This window comes from Nesoenas mayeri, assembly GCF_963082525.1.
Source record: "Nesoenas mayeri genome assembly, chromosome: 28".
NCBI lineage: Eukaryota > Metazoa > Chordata > Aves > Columbiformes > Columbidae > Nesoenas > Nesoenas mayeri.
The window spans coordinates 1,331,107-1,348,353 of NC_137558.1; the positions used below are offsets into that span (position 1 = coordinate 1,331,107).

Here is a 17,247-nt window from a genome sequence, read left to right on the forward strand (position 1 = left end):
CCCAAAGCCTCAGGTGTCCCCCCCCGGTCCCCATGGACGGGGGGGGCGGCTCCGTGGGCGCCGTTCGCTACCGGGGTGTTTCCAACCGGGGGGGGGGGGTCCCCGTACCCGCCGCCCCCCCGGTGCGGTGGGGGCTCCCCGCTCCGTGCCCCCCCATCGCCCCCACCCCCGGCTGCGGAAGGGAACGGCGGCGGCTCCGGTACCGGGGTGGGGGGGGGGGTGATACCGGGGGGTGTCCCCGGGGCGGGGCTGTGGTTCCCCTCATCCCCAGCACGTGCGGCCGGTGCCGCCCCCGCCCCGCCGGTTCTGATGTCACGGGGCCGGGCCGGGAACAGCCGCTGCCGGGACCCACCAGGTACGGACCGGGCGGCGGCACCGGGGGGGTCCGGCGGGGCGGGGCGGCTGGGAACGGGCGGTACCGGGAAGTGCCGGGTTGTACCCGGGCAGTACCGGGTTGTACCGGGAAGTACCGGGTTGTACCGGACGGTACCGGCCTGTACGGGGCCGGACCGGGCGGTACCGGGAAGTACCGGGTTGTACCGGACGGTACCGGGAAGTATCGGGTTGTACCGGGAAGTACCGGGTTGTACCGGACGGTACCGGCCTGTACGGGGCCGGACCGGGCGGCACCGGGAAGTATCGGGTTGTACCGGGTTGTACCGGACAGTACTGGTCTGTACGGGGCCGGACCGGGCGGTACCGGGTTGTACTGGGTTGCACCGGACGGCACTGGGCGGTACCGGGAAGTACCGGGTTGTACCGGACGTTACCGGCCTGTACGGGGCCGGACCGGGCGGTACCGGGAAGTACCGGGTTGTACTGGGTTGCACTGGGCGGTACCGGGAAGTACCGGGTTGTACCGGGCGGTACCGGGTTGTACCGGGGGCGCAGGATGCGCCGGGGTAGGGTCCGGTAGGGCGATACCGGGCGGTACCGGACGTTAACGGGCGGTACCGGGTGGTACCGGGGTGGGGTACGGGATGGCCCGGGGGGTCCGGCGGGGCAGCACCGGGCGGAACCGGACGTTACCGGGCGCTACTGGGCGCTACCGGATGGACGGGGATGCCCCGGGTGGGGGGTCCGGGACGGCTGGGAACGGGCGAGACCGAGAAGGGGGAGGAAGAGGCACCGGGGAAGTCCCGGAGCCTCCGGTGCCGCCCCGGGGGCGGGTGCCGAGAAACGGGGTGGGTGAGGGCGTCCCCGTGTCACCCGCAGAACCGGGGGTGTCCCCGTGTCCCCACCATGGAGGTCGCCCCCGAGTGGGCCACCCTGAGCCCCCAGGAGTTTGCGCAGCTGCAGAAGTACCTGGACTGTGAGTGATTTGGGAGGGACACTTGTTTTTTTTGGGGGGGGGCGGCCAACCCATACACACCTGCACACGCGTGTGCGTGGGGATTTCCACGCGTGGGTGGGTGGGGTTACACGCGTGTGCAGCCCCCGCGGCCGCCTCTGTCCCCAGACAGCAGCAGGAAGGTGCAGGACGTGCTGCAGGATTTCCGCGACGGGGGGACCTTCTCGCAGCACCGCCAGGGCGAGGTGGGGTCCCCGTGTGTCCCCCGGGGTGTCCCCAAGTGGGGGGGACACGTCCTGACCCCCCCTGTGCCCCCCAGTGCCTGGATTTCGAGGGGTTCAGGCTGTTCCTGCGCAGTTACCTGGACGCCGACGATGTCCCCGAAACGCTGTGCCACCACCTCTTCGCCTCCTTCCAGAGCGGCCAAGGGGGTGAGGGGGGGTCGGGGGGACAAATGGGGGTCCGGGGGGGCACCTTGTTATGGGGGGGGTCTCATCAGGGTCTGTCCCCACAGGCAACGACCTCGTCAGCATTAAGGATGTCTCCTGCTACTTCTCGCTGCTGGAGGGGGGGCGCCCTGAGGACAAGTTGGAGTGTGAGTGGGGACACTCACCCCCATGTCACACCCGTGTCACCCGGTCCCCTGCACATCACCCCCATGTCATGTCTGTCTCCCCCCCGTGTCACCTCTGCCACTCCTCAGTACCCCCCATGTCACCCCTGTCACCTCCCACCATCCCCTGTGTCACCCCCTGGGCCACCCCTCGTTATCCCCGTGTCACCCTGTCATCCCCTGTGTCACCCCTTGTAAACCCCCCCATGTCCCCCCTATCACCTCCCACCATCCCCTGTGTCACCCCTGTCACCCCCTGGGCCACCCCTTGTTATCCCCGTGTCACCCTGTCATCCTCTGTGTCACCCCTTGTAAACCCCCCCCATGTCCCCCCTGTCACCCCCACAATGTGGGTCTGGGGGTGGGAGGGGACTCAGAAGCCGGGTACCCCCCGAGCGGGTGGACAGACGGACAGACAGATCCACAGACACTCAGCTCGGTGGATGAGCAGACGGGACGGACGGGCAGGAGGGGGGGGGTGTCCCCACGGGAGTGTCCCCACGGGGGGGTCCCCGGGGACCTACCGGGATTCCCTCAACCCCCCTGTCCCCTCTGTCCCCCCCCAGTCACCTTCAAGCTGTATGACAAGGATGGAAACGGGCTCCTGGACAGTTTGGTGAGCGGGGGGGGCTTGGGGGGGTTTGGGGGGGTTTTTAGGGGGCTGTGGGGACCCCCCCATCCTGCTGACACTGTCCCCCCAGGAGGTGGATCGGATCATCACCCAGATGATGCGGGTGGCCCAGTACCTGGACTGGGACGTCACTGAGCTGAAGCCGGTGAGTGGGGCTGGGGGGGGCATGGGGAGGGTGTTGGGGGGGGACACAGACCCTGTCACCCCATCCTGAGCCCCGTGTGTCCCCCCCCCCCCATCCCAGATCCTGCAGGAGATGATGCGGGAGATCGACTACGACGGCAGCGGGACGGTGTCCCTGGCTGAGTGGCTGCGGGGGGGGGTCACCAACATCCCGCTGCTGGTGCTGCTGGGCCTGGAGGGGGTGAGTCGGGGGGTGTCACTGCGCAGGGACCCCCCCCGGGCCTGGCTCTGACCCCCCCCCGTGTGCCCCCCCCCAGCACATGAAGGACGAGGGGCAGCACCGGTGGCGGCTGAAGCATTTTAACCGGCCCGTGTATTGCAACGTGTGCGCGGCGCTGCTGCTGGGGCTGCGCAAGCAGGGGCTGAGCTGCACCCGTGAGTGGCACAGGGGACACGGGGACAGCGTGGGGACATGGGGACAGGGATGGGGACACAGGGACAGCATGGGGACAGGGACGGGGTAGGGACAGGGGACATGGGGACAGGGCGCTGCTGCTGGGGCTGCGCAAGCAGGGGCTGAGCTGCACCCGTGAGTGGCACAGGGGACACGGGGACAGGGATGGGGACATGGGGACAGTATGGGGACATGGAGACAGGGGACATGGAGACGGGGCGCTGCTGCTGGGGCTGCGCAAGCAGGGGCTGAGCTGCACCCGTGAGTGGCACAGGGGACATGGGGACAGTATGGGGACATGGAGACAGGGGACATGGGGACGGGGCGCTGCTGCTGGGGCTGCGCAAGCAGGGGCTGAGCTGCACCCGTGAGTGGCACTGGGGACGTGGGGACAGGGATGGGGACATGGGGGCAGTATGGGGACATGGGGACATGGGGACGAGGCGCTGCTGCTGGGGCTGCGCAAGCAAGGGCTGAGCTGCACCCGTGAGTGGCACTGGGGACGTGGGGACAGCGTGGGGACATGGAGACAGGGGACACGGGGACGGGGTGCTGCTGCTGGGGCTGCACAAGCAGGGGCTGAGCTGCACCCGTGAGTGGCACTGGAGACAGCGTGGGGACATGGGGACAGCATGGGGACAGGGACAGGGGTGGGGACAGGAGACATGGGGACAGGGTGCTGCTGCTGGGGCTGCACAAGCAGGGGCTGAGCTGCACCCGTGAGTGGCACAGGGGACATGGGAACAGCGTGGGGACGTGGAGACAGTGTGGGGACACAGGGACAGCGTGGGGACATGGGGACAGGGATGGAGACAGGGGACATGGGGACGGGGCGCTGCTGCTGGGGCTGCGCAAGCAGGGGCTGAGCTGCACCCGTGGGCGGTGGGTTGGGGACAGGGTGTGGCAGGGGCGTGGCCAGTGACAGGGTGTGGTCGGTGGGTGTGCCGGGGGGGGGGCAGGGACAGGTGATGTGATGGGCGGGGCCGTGGAGAGGTAGTGGGCGTGGCCTGCGTCTAGCCCCGCCCCCCGCCCCGCCCAGTGTGCAGGTTCACGGTGCACGAGCGCTGCGCGCGCCGCGCACCCCCCAGCTGCGTCAGCACGTACGCCAAGTCCCGCCGCGAGGCCGGGGTGAGCGTCCGTCTGTCCATCCGTCCATCTGTCCATCCATCCATCCGTCTGTCCATCCGTCCATCTGTCCGTCCGGCTGTCCATCCCCTCGCCTGTTGCTCCACCTGCCACCCCGCAGTGTCCCCCCCACCTGCCCATCTGTCCCGTCTGCTCGTCCACCGAGCTGAGTGTCTGTGAATCTGTCTGTCCGTCTGTCCACCCACTCTGGGGGTACCCGGTGTCTGATTCCCCCTCCCTGCCCCCAGACCCACATTGTGGGGGTGAGGGGGGGACATGGCGGGGGGGGAGGTGGGGCGGTTTACAAAGGGTGACACAGGGGATGATAGAGTGACACGGGGGATAACGAGGGGACCAGGTGACACAGGGGAGTGACACAGGGGTGATGTGCAGGGGACCGGGTGACACGGGGGTGATGTGCAGGGGACCAGGTGACAGGGGTTGACACGGGGGTGACATGGGGGTGATGTGCAGGGGACCGGGTGACATGGGGGTGATGTGCAGGGGACCGGGTGACAGGGGTTGACACGGGGGTGACATGGGGGTGATGTGCAGGGGACCGGGTGACATGGGGGTGACATTGGGGTGATGTGCAGGGGACCGGGTGACAGGGGTTGACACGGGGGTGACATGGGGGTGATGTGCAGGGGACCGGGTGACATGGGGGTGATATGCAGGGGACTAGGTGACACGGGTGTGGCACAGGGGTGATGTGCAGGGGACCGGGTGACATGGGGGTGACATGGGGGTGATGTGCAGGGGACCAAGTGACGGGGGGTGACACAGGGGTGACAGGGGGGTGACACTGGTGACACGGGTGTGACATGGGGGTGATGTGCAGGGGACCGTGTGACATGGAGGTGATGTGCAGGGGACCAGGTGACAGGGGGGTGACATGGGGGTGATGTGCAGGGGACTGGGTGACATGGGGGTGATGTGCAGGGGACTGGGTGACACGGGTGTGACATGGGGGTGATGTGCAGGGGACCGGGTGACAGGGGGGTGACACTGGTGACACTGGCAGGTACAGGCGCACGTCTGGGTCCAGGGCGGCTGCGACGCCGCCAAGTGCGGGCGCTGCCACAAGAAGATCCGGAGCTTCCAGAGCCTGACGGGGCTGCACTGCGTGTGGTGCCACCTCAAGGTGGGGTGTCCCCGCATTGGGGGGTGGGGGGGGTCCCTGTGTCCCCCCCAATGCCCTCACCCCCCTTCCCTGTCCCCAGATCCACGAGGAGTGCGTGTCCCTCGTCCCCCCCGCCTGTGACTGCGGGGCGCTGCGGGACCACATCCTGCCCCCCGCCGCCATCTACCCCGTCCTGCTGGTGAGTGGGGGGGGTCCCATGGGTGCTCCCCCCCCCCAACTCCTACCGACCCCCCCTGAATCGGGGTGTCCCCAGGAGCGGCAGGACAGCCAACGGGACGGCAGCGGGACAACGGGGGACGAGCCCCCCCAGGGTTTCAGCACCCCCGAGGGGCAGGTGCTGCGGGTGAGCCGTGTGTCCCCCCCTGTGTCCCCCCCCCACCCAGGGACCGGGGGGCTCAGTCCTGACCCCCCCACCCACAGATCAGCCCCGTCCCGAACACCCACCCGCTCCTCGTCTTCGTCAACCCCAAGAGCGGAGGGAAGCAGGGGGAGAGGTAAGGGGGGAAATGGGGGTCCCGGGGGGGTTCTCAATTGGGGGGGTGGCTGCCCGGCCCCCCCCCAGCCCCCCTCTGCCCCTCCCAGGGTGCTGCGCAAGTTCCAGTATCTGCTCAACCCCCGGCAGGTTTATAACCTGCAGCAGGGAGGACCCACCCCCGGGTGAGTGTGTTGGGGGGGGTGGGATACCCCGCTTTGGTGGGGGGGGGGGATTGTCGTCTGATCCCCCCCCCCACCTTGTCCCCCCAGCCTCAATTTCTTCCGGGACGTGCCGGATTTTCGCATCCTGGTGTGCGGCGGGGACGGCACCGTGGGCTGGATCCTGGATGCCATCGGTGGGTGCTGACCCCCCCCAAACCCCCCCAGAACCCCCCCAGATGCTGCTCGGGGGTCCTGGGATGGGTGACGGTCATGGGGGCTCTTGCGGGGACAGGAGCGCTCGGGGGTCTCGGGGGTCCCGTGGGCGCGATGCCGTCGCTGTGGCCGCCCGGGACCCCCCGCCCCGGTCCCCAGCGCCGCGACCTGGCTGGGGGGATCCCAACGGCCGCGGGGGCACCGGGACCGGCAAAGCCCCCCCGGGCTGTGGGTCGGTCGGTGGCACCGGCGGGGCCGGGACTCGCTGTCCCGCCCCCGGGCAGAGGCACCTGCGCCCCCCGCAGCTATCGGCGCCGATTTTAGGCTGCGGGAGCGGGACCCCCGGGGGTCCCCTCGGAGGGGTCCCGCTCCCCACCCGCCCCTCGCCCTGTGGCGGGGGCCGCTCCCGGAAGGGCCGGGCTCACCCCCTTGACCCCCCCCTTTCCTTCCAGACAAAGCCAAGCTGCCCCGCCCCCCCCCCGTCGCCATCCTGCCCTTGGGGACCGGGAACGACCTGGCGCGCTGCCTGCGCTGGGGGGGAGGTGAGCGCGCTGCGGTTTGATTTGGGGGGGATGGGGGGGGTCCCCTGCACCCCCTGACCCCCCCACCCCATTTCACACCCCTCGGCCCCCCCCAGGGTACGCGGGGGAGGACCTGGGGCGCCTCCTGCAGGAGCTGGAGGGCAGCAGCGCGGTGCCCCTGGACCGCTGGCGCATCCACGTTGTCCCCGAGGACGCGGCGGCCGCGGGGGACCCGGTGCCCTACGACATCATCAACAACTATTTCTCCATCGGGGTGGTGCGTGGTGGGGGGGGGGGGGTCTGGGGGTGTGTATGGGGGGTTATCCCCCCCCCATCCCAGGACCTCACCACCCCCCCGTTCATTCCGCCCCCCCCCCACCAGGACGCCTCCATCGCCCACCGGTTCCACGTCATGCGGGAGAAATACCCCGAGAAGTTCAACAGCAGGTGGGGTGGGGACACCCCCGCTGTGTCCCTCGTAATGTCCCCACACCCCCACTGTGTCCCCACCCCCCCCTTTTACTCTTTCCCCCCCCCCAGGATGAAGAACAAGCTGTGGTACCTGGAATTCGCCACCTCCGAGACCATCTTTGCCACCTGCAAGAAGCTGAAGGAGGTTCTGAGCGTGGAGGTGAGGGGGTCCCCATCCCGGGTTGGGGAGGTGGGGGGGTCGGGGGTGATGTCCCCCCCATCTAAACGTGCCCCCCCCACCCCGACGTGTCCCCCCTCAGTGCTGCGGCACCCCCGTGGCGCTGAGCGCGGCGCTGGCGGGGCTGGCGGTGCTCAACATCCCCAGCACCCACGGAGGCTCCAACCTTTGGGGGGACACCAAGCGAGCGCCGGGGGGTGCGCGGAGCCCCCCAGGTGCCATCACTGACGCCGAGACCCTCAAGACCTGCGTGCAGGGTGCGTGGGGAGCCCCCCCCTTTTCCCCCCCCCCCTTCCCACTCCACGCTGCCCCCCAATGTGTCTATTTGCCCCCCAGATGTGAGCGACGGGCGGCTGGAGGTGGTGGGGCTGGAGGGGGTGCTGGAGATGGGGCAGATCTACACGGGGCTGAAGAGCGCGGGGACGCGGTTGGCGACGTGCTCCGAGCTCACCCTGCGGTGAGGGGGGGTCTGGGGGACGGGGGGGGGGTGGGACAGGGGACATCCTGGGGGGGGCATTTATTGAGTTATGATGCGGGGGGGTTGCAATTTTGCAGGACGCTGAAGCCCCTGCCCATGCAGATCGATGGGGAGCCCTGGATGCAGCCACCCTGCACGGTACGTGGTTCCCCCCCCGCCACCGCAAAAAGAAGTGGGGTGCTGGTCCCCCCCCCGCCCCCCGGCTTCTTGTGACCCCCCCCCAGGTGTGGGGGGACCCCCCCGGGACCTCCCCCAGTGTTTCCTTTGCAGATCAAGATCACCCATAAGAACCAAGCGCTGATGCTGATGGGTCCCCCCCCCCGCGCCTCTGGATTCTTTGGCCTCAAAAAGGGCCCCCCCGAGGTGTGAGGGGCCCGGGTGGGGAGGGTGAAGGGCCCCCCCGAGGTGGGACACAGACCAGCCCCCCCGCACTGTGTGTCCCCACAGGGGTGGGTGGCACCTGTGTCCCCCCCACCAAGGGGTGCTCAGCCTGTGGGTGCTGCTTGGGGGGGGCTGAACACACCCCCCCCACCTCACCCCAGACCCCCCCCCCCCCTATTTATTCCCCCCCTCCCCAATTCCAAGTGCCTATCACAGTAATAAAATGATGAGACGTGCGCTGGTTGTGGTGATGGGGGGGGCAGCGGGTTAAGACCCCCCCGTAGGTCCCCCAAAACACAACCATGCAGAGGGACCAGTTGAGTCTTTAATGTCGGGGGTGCCGCGTGTGTCCCCCCCCCACAACCGCAGCCCCCCGGCTCCCGGGGGGGCGGCGCGGGGCCCCCCCTCAGACGGTGTTGGCGCGGAGCAGGGGGCTGCTCTCCCCGCTGGGGCCCCCCCCGAACGCCTGGCGCAGCAGGAGCCGCAGGGCAGAGCCGGGGGGCAACCAGCCCCGCGAACGGGGGGGCGCCGGGGGGGCCGCAGCCAGCAGCGGGGTGTACGTCACACGGCTGTGGGGGGGGGGGGAAGGAGAAGAGGAGGGGGGGTCATGGTGGTGACCCCCCCCCCCACCAAGTCATGGTGGTGACCCCCAAGTCGTGGTGGTGACTCCCAAGTCGTGGTGGTGACCCCCTCCCTCCCAAGTCGTGGTGGTGACCCCCCCTCCAAGTCATGGTGGTGCCTCCCCCCCCACTCCCAAGTCGTGGTGGTGACCCCCCCCCTAAGTCATGGTGGTGGCTCCCAGGACCTGATGGACCCCCATGCCATGGTGCCCTCCCCCCCCCCACCCAGAGCCCCTGGGGTCCCCTAAGTCCTGGTGTCCCCCCAGCCCATGGTTCCCCGCATCAGGTCCTGGTGTCCCCCCATCTATAGTGCCCCCCCACCCCATGGTGTCCCACATGCGATAATGTCCCCCCAAGCCCATGGTGCCCCCCAGGTCTTGGGGGACCCCCAGCCCATGATGTCTCCCTGCTCATGGTTTCCCCCATCAGGTCCTGGTGTCCCCCCATCTATAGTGTCCCCCCATCTATAGTGTCCCCCCATATCCTGGTGTCCCCCCCGAAGCCCATGGTGCCCCCCAGGTCTTGCGGGACCCCCCAACCCATGGTGCCTTCCAAGTCCTGGGGGATCCCCAGCCCATGTTGCCCCCATCAGGTCCTGGTGTCCTCCCATCTATAGTGTCCCCCCCACCCCATGATGTCCCCCCCATATTCTGGTGTCCCCCCCAAGCCCATGGTGCCGCCCAGGTCTTGGGGGACCCCCCAGCCCATGATGGCCCCCCATCTATAGTGTCCCCATATCTATAGTGTCCCCCCACCCCACGCTGTCCCCCCATATCCTGGTGTCCCCCCCAAGCCCATGGTGCCCCCCAGGTCTTGGGGGTCCCCCCAGCCCATGGTGCCCCCCATCTATAGTGTCCCCATATCTATAGTGTCCCCCCACCCCACGCTGTCCCCCCATATCCTGGTGTCCCCCCCAAGCCCATGGTGCCCCCCAGGTCTTGGGGGACCCCCCAGCCCATGATGTCCCCCCAGCCCATAGTGCCCCCCATCTATAGTGTCCCCATATCTATAGTGTCCCCCCACCCCACACTGTCCCCCCATATCCTGGTGTCCCCCCCAAGCCCATGGTGCCCCCCAGGTCTTGGGGGACCCCCCAGCCCATGATGTCCCCCCAACCCATGGTGCCTCCTAAGTCTTGGGGAATCCCCAGCCCATGGTGCCCCCCATGTCCTAGTGGATCCCAAGGTCTTGGTACACCACCCCCCCCCCCCTTCCCCATGCCATGATGTCCCCCCCAAATCCTATTGTCCCCCCCAGGTCCTGATGTTCCCCCCAGCCCATGGTGCCCCCCAGGTCTTGGGGGACCCCCCCAGCCCATGATGTCCCCCCAGCCTATGGTGTCCCACATGTCCTGGGGGATCCCCAGCCCATGGTTCCCCCTATCAGGTCCTGGTGTCACCCCATCTATAGTGTCCCCCCATATCCTGGTGGCCCCCCCAAGCCCATGGTGCCCCCCAGGTCTTGGGGGATCTCCCAGCCCATGATGTCCCCCTGGCCCATGGTGCCCCCCATCTATAGTGTCCCCACATCTATAGTGTCCCCCCACTCCATGATGTCCCCCCCATATTCTGGTGTCCCCCCCAGCCCATGGTGCCCTCCATCTATAGTGTCCCCCCATCTATAGTGTCCCCCCACCCCATGATGTCCCCCCCATATTCTGGTGTCCCCCCCAAGCCCATGGTGCCCCCCAGGTCTTGGGGAACCCCCCACATCCTAGTGTCCCCCCAGATCATGGTGGACCCCCCACCCCACGCTGTCCCCCCACATCCTGGTGCCCCCCCATGCCACGGTGACCCCCCCTCACCGGTACGTATACGCTGCAGTGCCCAGCGCAGCCGCGATCAGCACCAGCCCCACCACGAGCGTGGTCCTGCCGGCGGCGGGGACGTCACCTGCGGGGACAGCACCAGCTCAGCACCCCCCACATCCCCCTATGTCCCCCCCAGCCCCCACCCACCCAACGCCGCGGTCCCACCTCCCACAGCCACGCGGGCGCTGGCAACCGCCAGCCCGTTGGCGTTGGCCAGGGACACGTTGAGGCAGAAGACGCCGGAGCCGTTGAAGTCCTGGCGCAGGACGAGGTGACACCCGGGCGCCGCCGCCACCGCCGAGCACGTCTGCGCCTGCGCCGTCTGGCACTCGGCGTCCGCCACCACGGTGCAAACCTCTTCCGGGGGGCTGCGGAGGGGGGGGACACACAGGTCACCATGGCCTCCCCACAGTGTCCCTGTGCTGTGGTGTCACCGCCGTGTCCTCACCTCCCCTCGCACGTCACTGTCAGCTCCACGCCGCTCTCGCCGCTCGCCGCTGCCACCGGCACCACCTGCACGATGGCCACGCTCTCGATCCCCTCTGCAATGGGATGTGGGGTTGGGTTTGGCCCCTCTGGGACCCCCCAGGACCTTTGGGACCCCTCAGGACCTTTGGGACCCCCTGGGACCCCCCCAGGACCCCCCACTCACGGACAATCTCGAGCTGGGTGGTGAAGGTGCCGTAGCGGTACAGGACGCAGCCGGTGGGCTCGTCGGCCGGCGCCTGGCGCTTCACCAGCACCAGCGGCTCGGCGGTGGCCTCGGGGACAGCTGTGGGTCCAGATGTGCCCACAGTTGCGGCTCCAGATGTGGAGGTGCCCATGGATACAGCTGTGTCCCCTGTGGTCACTCCAGCTGTGGCTTCAACCAGGATTCCAGCTGTGGTTCCGGCTGCGGGTGCTGCCGTTGCTCCAGATGTGGATCCAGATGTCACCGCATCTGAAGGACGTAAGGAAGAGGCTGGGGAAGGGCTGTGGGGACACCAATCCCTTGGGGATATTATCAGCACCCAGATGTTGATCCAGATGTTGCCACATCTGCAGGACATTGGGAAGAGGCCAGGGAAGGGCTTTGGGGACACCAAGCCCTTGGGGACATTAGCAGGATCCAGATGTGCATCCAGATATTGCTACATCTGCATGACATTAGGAAGAGGCTGGAGAAGGGCTTTGGGGACACCAATCCCTTGGGGACATTATCAGCACCCAGATGTTGATCCAGATGTCGCCACATCTGCAGGACATCGGGAAGATGCTGGGGAAGGCCTTTGGGGACACCAAGCCCTTGGGGACACTATCAGCACCCACCTGCAGCCGCCACCGTCCCCTGCGCGGCCGTGGGGACCGAGGTGACCGGCGTGTCCCCGGCCGCGGCCACCGAGGCGGGGAGCTGGGGGTCGGTACCCGCCGAGGTGCTGAGCACCGGGAGGACGGGGTCGGTGACCATGGGGACTGAGTTCTCAGTGACCACGGGGACCGAGGGCTCGGTGACAGCCAGCTCCGATGGCGCGGCCACCGATCCCCCCGTGGGCTCCGCTGACGTGCCGGAGCCTTCAGGTTCTGTGGGGACAATGACATTGGGGAGGTGACCAGCGACACCCCGGTGCCACTCGTCACCCGCATCGCGGGCTGCTCAGCGCTCCCTTACCGGTGCTGGTCACCCCGGCCGTGCTCCCCCCGCCCGGCGTGGTGCCACCAGCGGGCTGCGTTGTCACCGAGGGCTGCGTGGTGGGGTCCCCGGCGGGGGCCACCGAGGTGCCGCAGGGGGTGACGGGGATGGCCGCCTGCAGCACCAGGCGGGCGGTGAAGGAGCCGGTGTCCAGGTAGGTGTGGGTGACGGTGGCGCTGCGGGAGATGAGGGTCCCGCTCTGGTCCCCGAAGTCCCAGGAGTAGGCGACGTCGGCGTGGCGCAGGTACCCGCTGGGGTCGTGCAGCCGCACGGCAAAGGCCACGGCGCGGTTCCGCACGAAGCGCCCGGCGCCCGCCGCGTCCTGCACCTGCGTCACCTCCACCGCGAACGGCACCTGGTCTGCGGGGGGACAACGGGGACACCCTCAGGTCTCGCGGACACGTCGGGTGGCCGCTGTCCCCGCTGCAATGGGCGCCTGGTGTGGGTGGGGACATGCAGGTTCATGTCAACTCGTGTGTCCCCTCTGTCCACAGCCCTGGGGGCAGCATGAGTGGCACCTGGTCTGGGTGGGGACACACGGGATGACGTCAGCTCATGTGTCCCCAACCCTGGCACCACCACAAAAGACACCTGGTCTGGTTGGGGACACACAGGACAACATCAACTCATGTGTCCCCACTGTGTCCCCAACCCTGGCACCACCACAAAAGACACCTGGTTTGGTTGGGGACACATGGGATGACATCAACTCACGTGTCCCCACTGTGTCCCCAACCCTGCACCACCACAAAAGACACCTGGTCTGGTTGGGGACACACAGGACACCATCAGCTCATGTATCCCTACTGTGTCTCCAACCCTGGCACCACCACAAAAGACACCTGGTTTGGTTGGGGACACAAGGGATGATGTCAACTCATGTGTCCCTACCGTGTCCCCAACCCTGGCACCACCACAAAAGACACCTGGTCTGGTTGGGGACACATGGGATGACATCAACTCATGTGTCCCCCCCTGTCCACAGCCCTGGGGCCAACACGAATGGCACCTGGTCTGCTTGGGGACACACAGGACACCATCAGCTCATGTGTCCCCACTGTGTCCCCAACCCTGGCACCACCACAAAAGACACCTGGTCTGGTTGGGGACACATGGGATGACATCAACTCATGTGTCCCTACCGTGTCCCAACCCTGGGGCCACCACAAAAGACACTCGGTCTGGTTGGGGACACATGGGATGACATCAACTCATGTGTCCCCACCATGTCCCCAACCCTGGCACCACCACAAAAGACACCTGGTCTGGTTGGGGACACACAGGACAACGTCAACTCATGTGTTCCCCTCCATCCCCAGCCCTGATGCCACCACGAATGGCACATGGTCTGAGTCGGGACAACAGTGACACCATCAGCTCATGTGTCCCCACCATGTCCCAGCCCTGGCACCCACTGCAAGGGACACCCGGTTAGGTTGGGGACACCCCAGCTCACACCCCCAGCCCTGGCACCACTGCAAAGGGCACCTGGTTGGGTTGGGGACACAGAGGCCACCATAAGCACCTGTGTCCCCACCTTGTCCCCCCGTGTCCCCAGCCCTGGCACCCACCGGTGATGCTGAACTGGGTGCTGGCGCGGCCGATGGGGACGAACTTCTGGCGGCCGCGGTAATGGTAGACGACAACCTCCATGGTGTAGGAGCCCAGGGCCACCCCCGCCGTCCCCACCGTCAGTTGGGACGTGGCACCGTCCACCACCTGCCAGTAGCGCCCTGCGGGACGGGGGGGTCAGACACGGCTCTGGGGACCCCCCCGGACCCCGGTGGGAGCCGTTGCCCTCACCCCACGTCCACCAGACATAGACGAATCTTCCACGCTTGTCCCGGGCGCTTTCGGGGAAGGGTTCCCCATCGGGGAAGACGCCGTCGGCACCATCGGCCGCCTGCTCCGGGAAAACGGGGTCCCCCTGGGTGACGCGGGTGCCTGCAGAGAGCGGGCGGTGAGGGGGCGGGTGCTGCGGGTCGGGGGGCACAGGGGGGTTTGGGGGTGCAGACCGTTGACGGTGCAGTTCTGGCTCCAGACGACGCGGCCGTCGGGCAGCACCGCCTGCGTGCCGGGGAAGCGCAGGGCGATGGAGAAGGTGGCGTCGGCGCCCGCCATGGTGGGAGCGTCGTTGCTGATGTCGAAGGTGACGTCGCCGCCTGACAAGGCACGGGGTGTCACGTCACCCGGGGATGTCACTTCACCCGGGGATGTCACCCGGGGATGTCACCCAGGGATGTCACCCAGGGATGTCACGTCACCCGGGGATGTCACCCAGGGATGTCATGTCACCCGGGGATGTCACCCGGGGTGTCACCCAGGGGTGTCAACCGGGGATGTCACCCGGGGATCTCACCCAGGGGTGTCACCCGGGGATGTCACGTCACCCGGGGATGTCACCCAGGGATGTCACCCAGGGGTGTCACCCAGGGGTGTCACCCAGGGGTGTCACCCGGGGATGTCATGTCACCCAGGGATGTCACGTCACCTGGGGATGTCACCCGGGGATGTCACCCGGGGATGTCACGTCACCCGGGGATGTCACCCGGGGATCTCACCCAGGGGTGTCACCCGGGGATGTCACGTCACCCGGGGATGTCACCCAGGGATGTTACCCAGGGGTGTCACCCAGGGGTGTCACCCGGGGATGTCACCCGGGGATGTCATGTCACCCAGGGATGTCACGTCACCTGGGGATGTCACCCGGGGATGTCACCCGGGGATGTCACGTCACCCGGGGATGTCACCCAGGGATGTCACGTCACCTGGGGATGTCACCCGGGGATGTCACCCGGGGATGTCACGTCACCCGGGGATGTCACGTCACCCAGGGATGTCACGTCACCCGGAGATGTCACCCGGGGATGTCACCCGGGGATGTCACGTCACCCGGGGATGTCACCCAGGGATGTCACCCGGGGGTGTCACCTGGGGATGTCACGTCACCCGGGGATGTCACCCAGGGATGTCACCCAGGGGTGTCACCCAGGGGTGTCACCCGGGGATGTCACGTCACCCGGGGATGTCACCCAGGGATGTCACCCAGGGGTGTCATGTCACCCGGGGATGTCACCCAGGGATGTCACCCGGGGATGTCACCCGGGGATGTCACGTCACCCGGGGATGTCACCCAGGGATGTCACCCAGGGGTGTCACCCAGGGATGTCACCCGGGGATGTCACCCAGGGGTGTCACGTCACCCGGGGATGTCACCCAGGGATCTCACCCAGGGGTGTCACCCGGGGATGTCACCTGGGGATGTCACCCAGGGGTGTCACCTGGGGATGTCACGTCACCCGGGGATGTCACCCGGGGGTGCCACCCGGGGGTGTCACCTGCAAGTCCCTGGCCCGGCACCCACCTCGCCAGCAGTCCCGCTGCTGCGGCGTCCCCTCCTGCCACGGCCGGTACAGCCCCGTGTCCCAGGTGCGGAACGGCGCCGGCCGCCCGCTCCAGGGCTGTCCCCGGCCAGCGCCGCGGCCACCGGATCCTGCAGGACGAGGGTGAGAGGGCACGTGTGGCACCCACACCGGTGACACCGCCGTGGGGCACCCAGCCAGGTCCCCCCCAGCCGCAGGGACCCCTGGGGACCCCGGGGGGACACGTGACGGGCCGGGGCCGAGCGGCGCGTGGGGCAAAGCCCATCACATGGTGCCGGCGCTGCCCAAAGCCTTTGCATGTGATGCTCAGCTGAGCCGGTGCTGGCAGCCCCAGTGGGGATGATCCCCCCGTGGCCCCCACTCCCAGAAGCTGCCGGGTCCACCCTGTGTCCCCCCATCATGGGGGCTGCCAGGTCTACCCTGTGACCCCCCCATTCTGGGGGCTGCTGGGTCTACCCTGTGACCCCCATTCTGGGCGCTGCCGAGTCTACCCTGTGACCCCCAGAATGGGGGCTGCCAAGTCTACCCTGTGACCCCCAGAATGGGGGCTGCCGGGTCTACCCTGTGACCCCCATTCTGGGCGCTGTCAGGTCTACCCTGTGTCCCCCCATCCTGGGGGCTGCCAGGTCTACCCTGTGACCCCCAGAATGAGGGCTGCTGAGTCTACCCTGTGACCCCCAGAATGGGGGCTGCCAGGTCTACCCTGTGACCCCCAGAATGGGGGCTGCCAAGTCTACCCTGTGACCCCCAGAATGGGGGCTGCCGGGTCTACCCTGTGACCCCCATTCTGGGGGTTCCAGGTCTACCCTGTGGTCGCCACCCCCGCCCGGGGGGTTGCCAGGTCTACCCTGTGACCCCCATCATGGGGGCTGCCAGGTACCCACTGTGCCCCCCCCAACCCTCAGGGAGCTGTTGTGTCCCCTCCGTGTCCCTTCGCTCGCAGAAAGACGGGGCTCCCCCGTTTATGTGGTGCCCCCCATTTACAAGCTGCATGGGGGTCCCTCCAATTTACAGAAGATGCACCAATGCAGATCCCCCCCACATCCCACCACACTCCTGGGGGGGCTGTAAATCCCCCCCAACACCCAGCAGAAGGATGGGGACCCCACAATGACCCCCCCCCGGCTCCCAAGCAGCCCCTCCAGGGAATTAGGGGGTCTCATCGTGCTTCCCATGGAATTTGGCGTTTAGGGGGTGTCCACTCCCACCAAAGAGCCTCGTAACCCCCTCCCACCCTGCATCCCCCCCAAACCCCACTTACGCCGCTGAGCAGCACCCAGGACCAGGAGGGTCCCCAAAACCGCCAGCACCCCCTGCACCCTCATGGTCACAAAGTCCTCGTTCCCCCCCGCGTTCGGGCGCTGCCGGGGCTGCGGACGCGGGGACGCCAGGATTTGAAGGGGCTTTCGTTTGCATAGTCCCACCCCAAAAAGGGTGGGGGGACCCAGGTCCCCCCCCGCTCGGTTGCGTGGGGGGCACATGTGTACACGTGTGTGCGGTCTCCGC

The 17,247-nt window shown here is 67.9% G+C and overlaps 2 protein-coding genes across 5 annotated transcripts; one reads left to right on the plus strand and one right to left on the minus strand.

Moving 5' to 3' along the window:
- The first annotated feature begins 317 nt into the window (after positions 1 to 317).
- On the plus strand, positions 318 to 8,495 carry DGKA (diacylglycerol kinase alpha). 4 transcript variants are annotated; one of them, XM_080360591.1, is made up of 24 exons: positions 318 to 355; positions 1,216 to 1,312; positions 1,460 to 1,536; positions 1,611 to 1,722; positions 1,806 to 1,886; positions 2,471 to 2,520; positions 2,606 to 2,680; positions 2,780 to 2,899; positions 2,976 to 3,093; positions 4,152 to 4,240; positions 5,262 to 5,381; positions 5,461 to 5,559; positions 5,635 to 5,724; positions 5,802 to 5,875; positions 5,964 to 6,038; positions 6,126 to 6,211; positions 6,683 to 6,772; positions 6,868 to 7,028; positions 7,134 to 7,198; positions 7,292 to 7,382; positions 7,483 to 7,657; positions 7,737 to 7,857; positions 7,956 to 8,016; positions 8,149 to 8,495. In XM_080360591.1, the coding sequence occupies exons 2-24, from the start codon at positions 1,243 to 1,245 to the stop codon at positions 8,245 to 8,247; spliced, it is 2,199 nt and encodes a 732-aa protein (XP_080216717.1). In that variant the 5' UTR covers positions 318 to 355; positions 1,216 to 1,242; the 3' UTR covers positions 8,248 to 8,495. The 4 variants fall into 4 exon arrangements, with proteins under 4 accessions (XP_080216717.1, XP_080216718.1, XP_080216719.1 ...); XM_080360592.1 differs by lacking the exon at positions 5,964 to 6,038; XM_080360593.1 differs by lacking the exons at positions 4,152 to 4,240; positions 5,461 to 5,559 and having other exon boundaries at positions 5,944 to 6,038.
- A 170-nt stretch (positions 8,496 to 8,665) lies between these two features.
- PMEL (premelanosome protein) lies at positions 8,666 to 17,066 on the minus strand (the record flags this gene model as incomplete). The annotated part of the gene is made up of 12 exons (XM_080360564.1): positions 8,666 to 8,828; positions 10,684 to 10,771; positions 10,855 to 11,057; positions 11,138 to 11,231; positions 11,342 to 11,461; positions 11,998 to 12,249; positions 12,338 to 12,718; positions 13,930 to 14,091; positions 14,162 to 14,302; positions 14,374 to 14,520; positions 15,723 to 15,851; positions 17,003 to 17,066. 12 exons carry the CDS (start codon positions 17,064 to 17,066, stop codon positions 8,666 to 8,668), a joined length of 1,944 nt encoding a protein of 647 aa, XP_080216690.1.
- Positions 17,067 to 17,247: the final 181 nt, after the last annotated feature.

What these genes read in the sequence shown, in the direction of transcription:
- DGKA (XM_080360591.1), top strand. Translation starts at nt 1,243, where the DNA reads ATGGAGGTCGCCCCCGAGTGGGCCACCCTGAGCCCCCAGGAGTTTGCG. An exon ending in ACTATTTCTCCATCGGGGTG is followed by an intron (nt 7,029 to 7,133) that starts GTGCGTGGTGGG and finishes CCCCCCCACCAG; the next exon opens with GACGCCTCCATCGCCCACCG. An exon ending in GGATGCAGCCACCCTGCACG is followed by an intron (nt 8,017 to 8,148) that starts GTACGTGGTTCC and finishes TTTCCTTTGCAG; the next exon opens with ATCAAGATCACCCATAAGAA.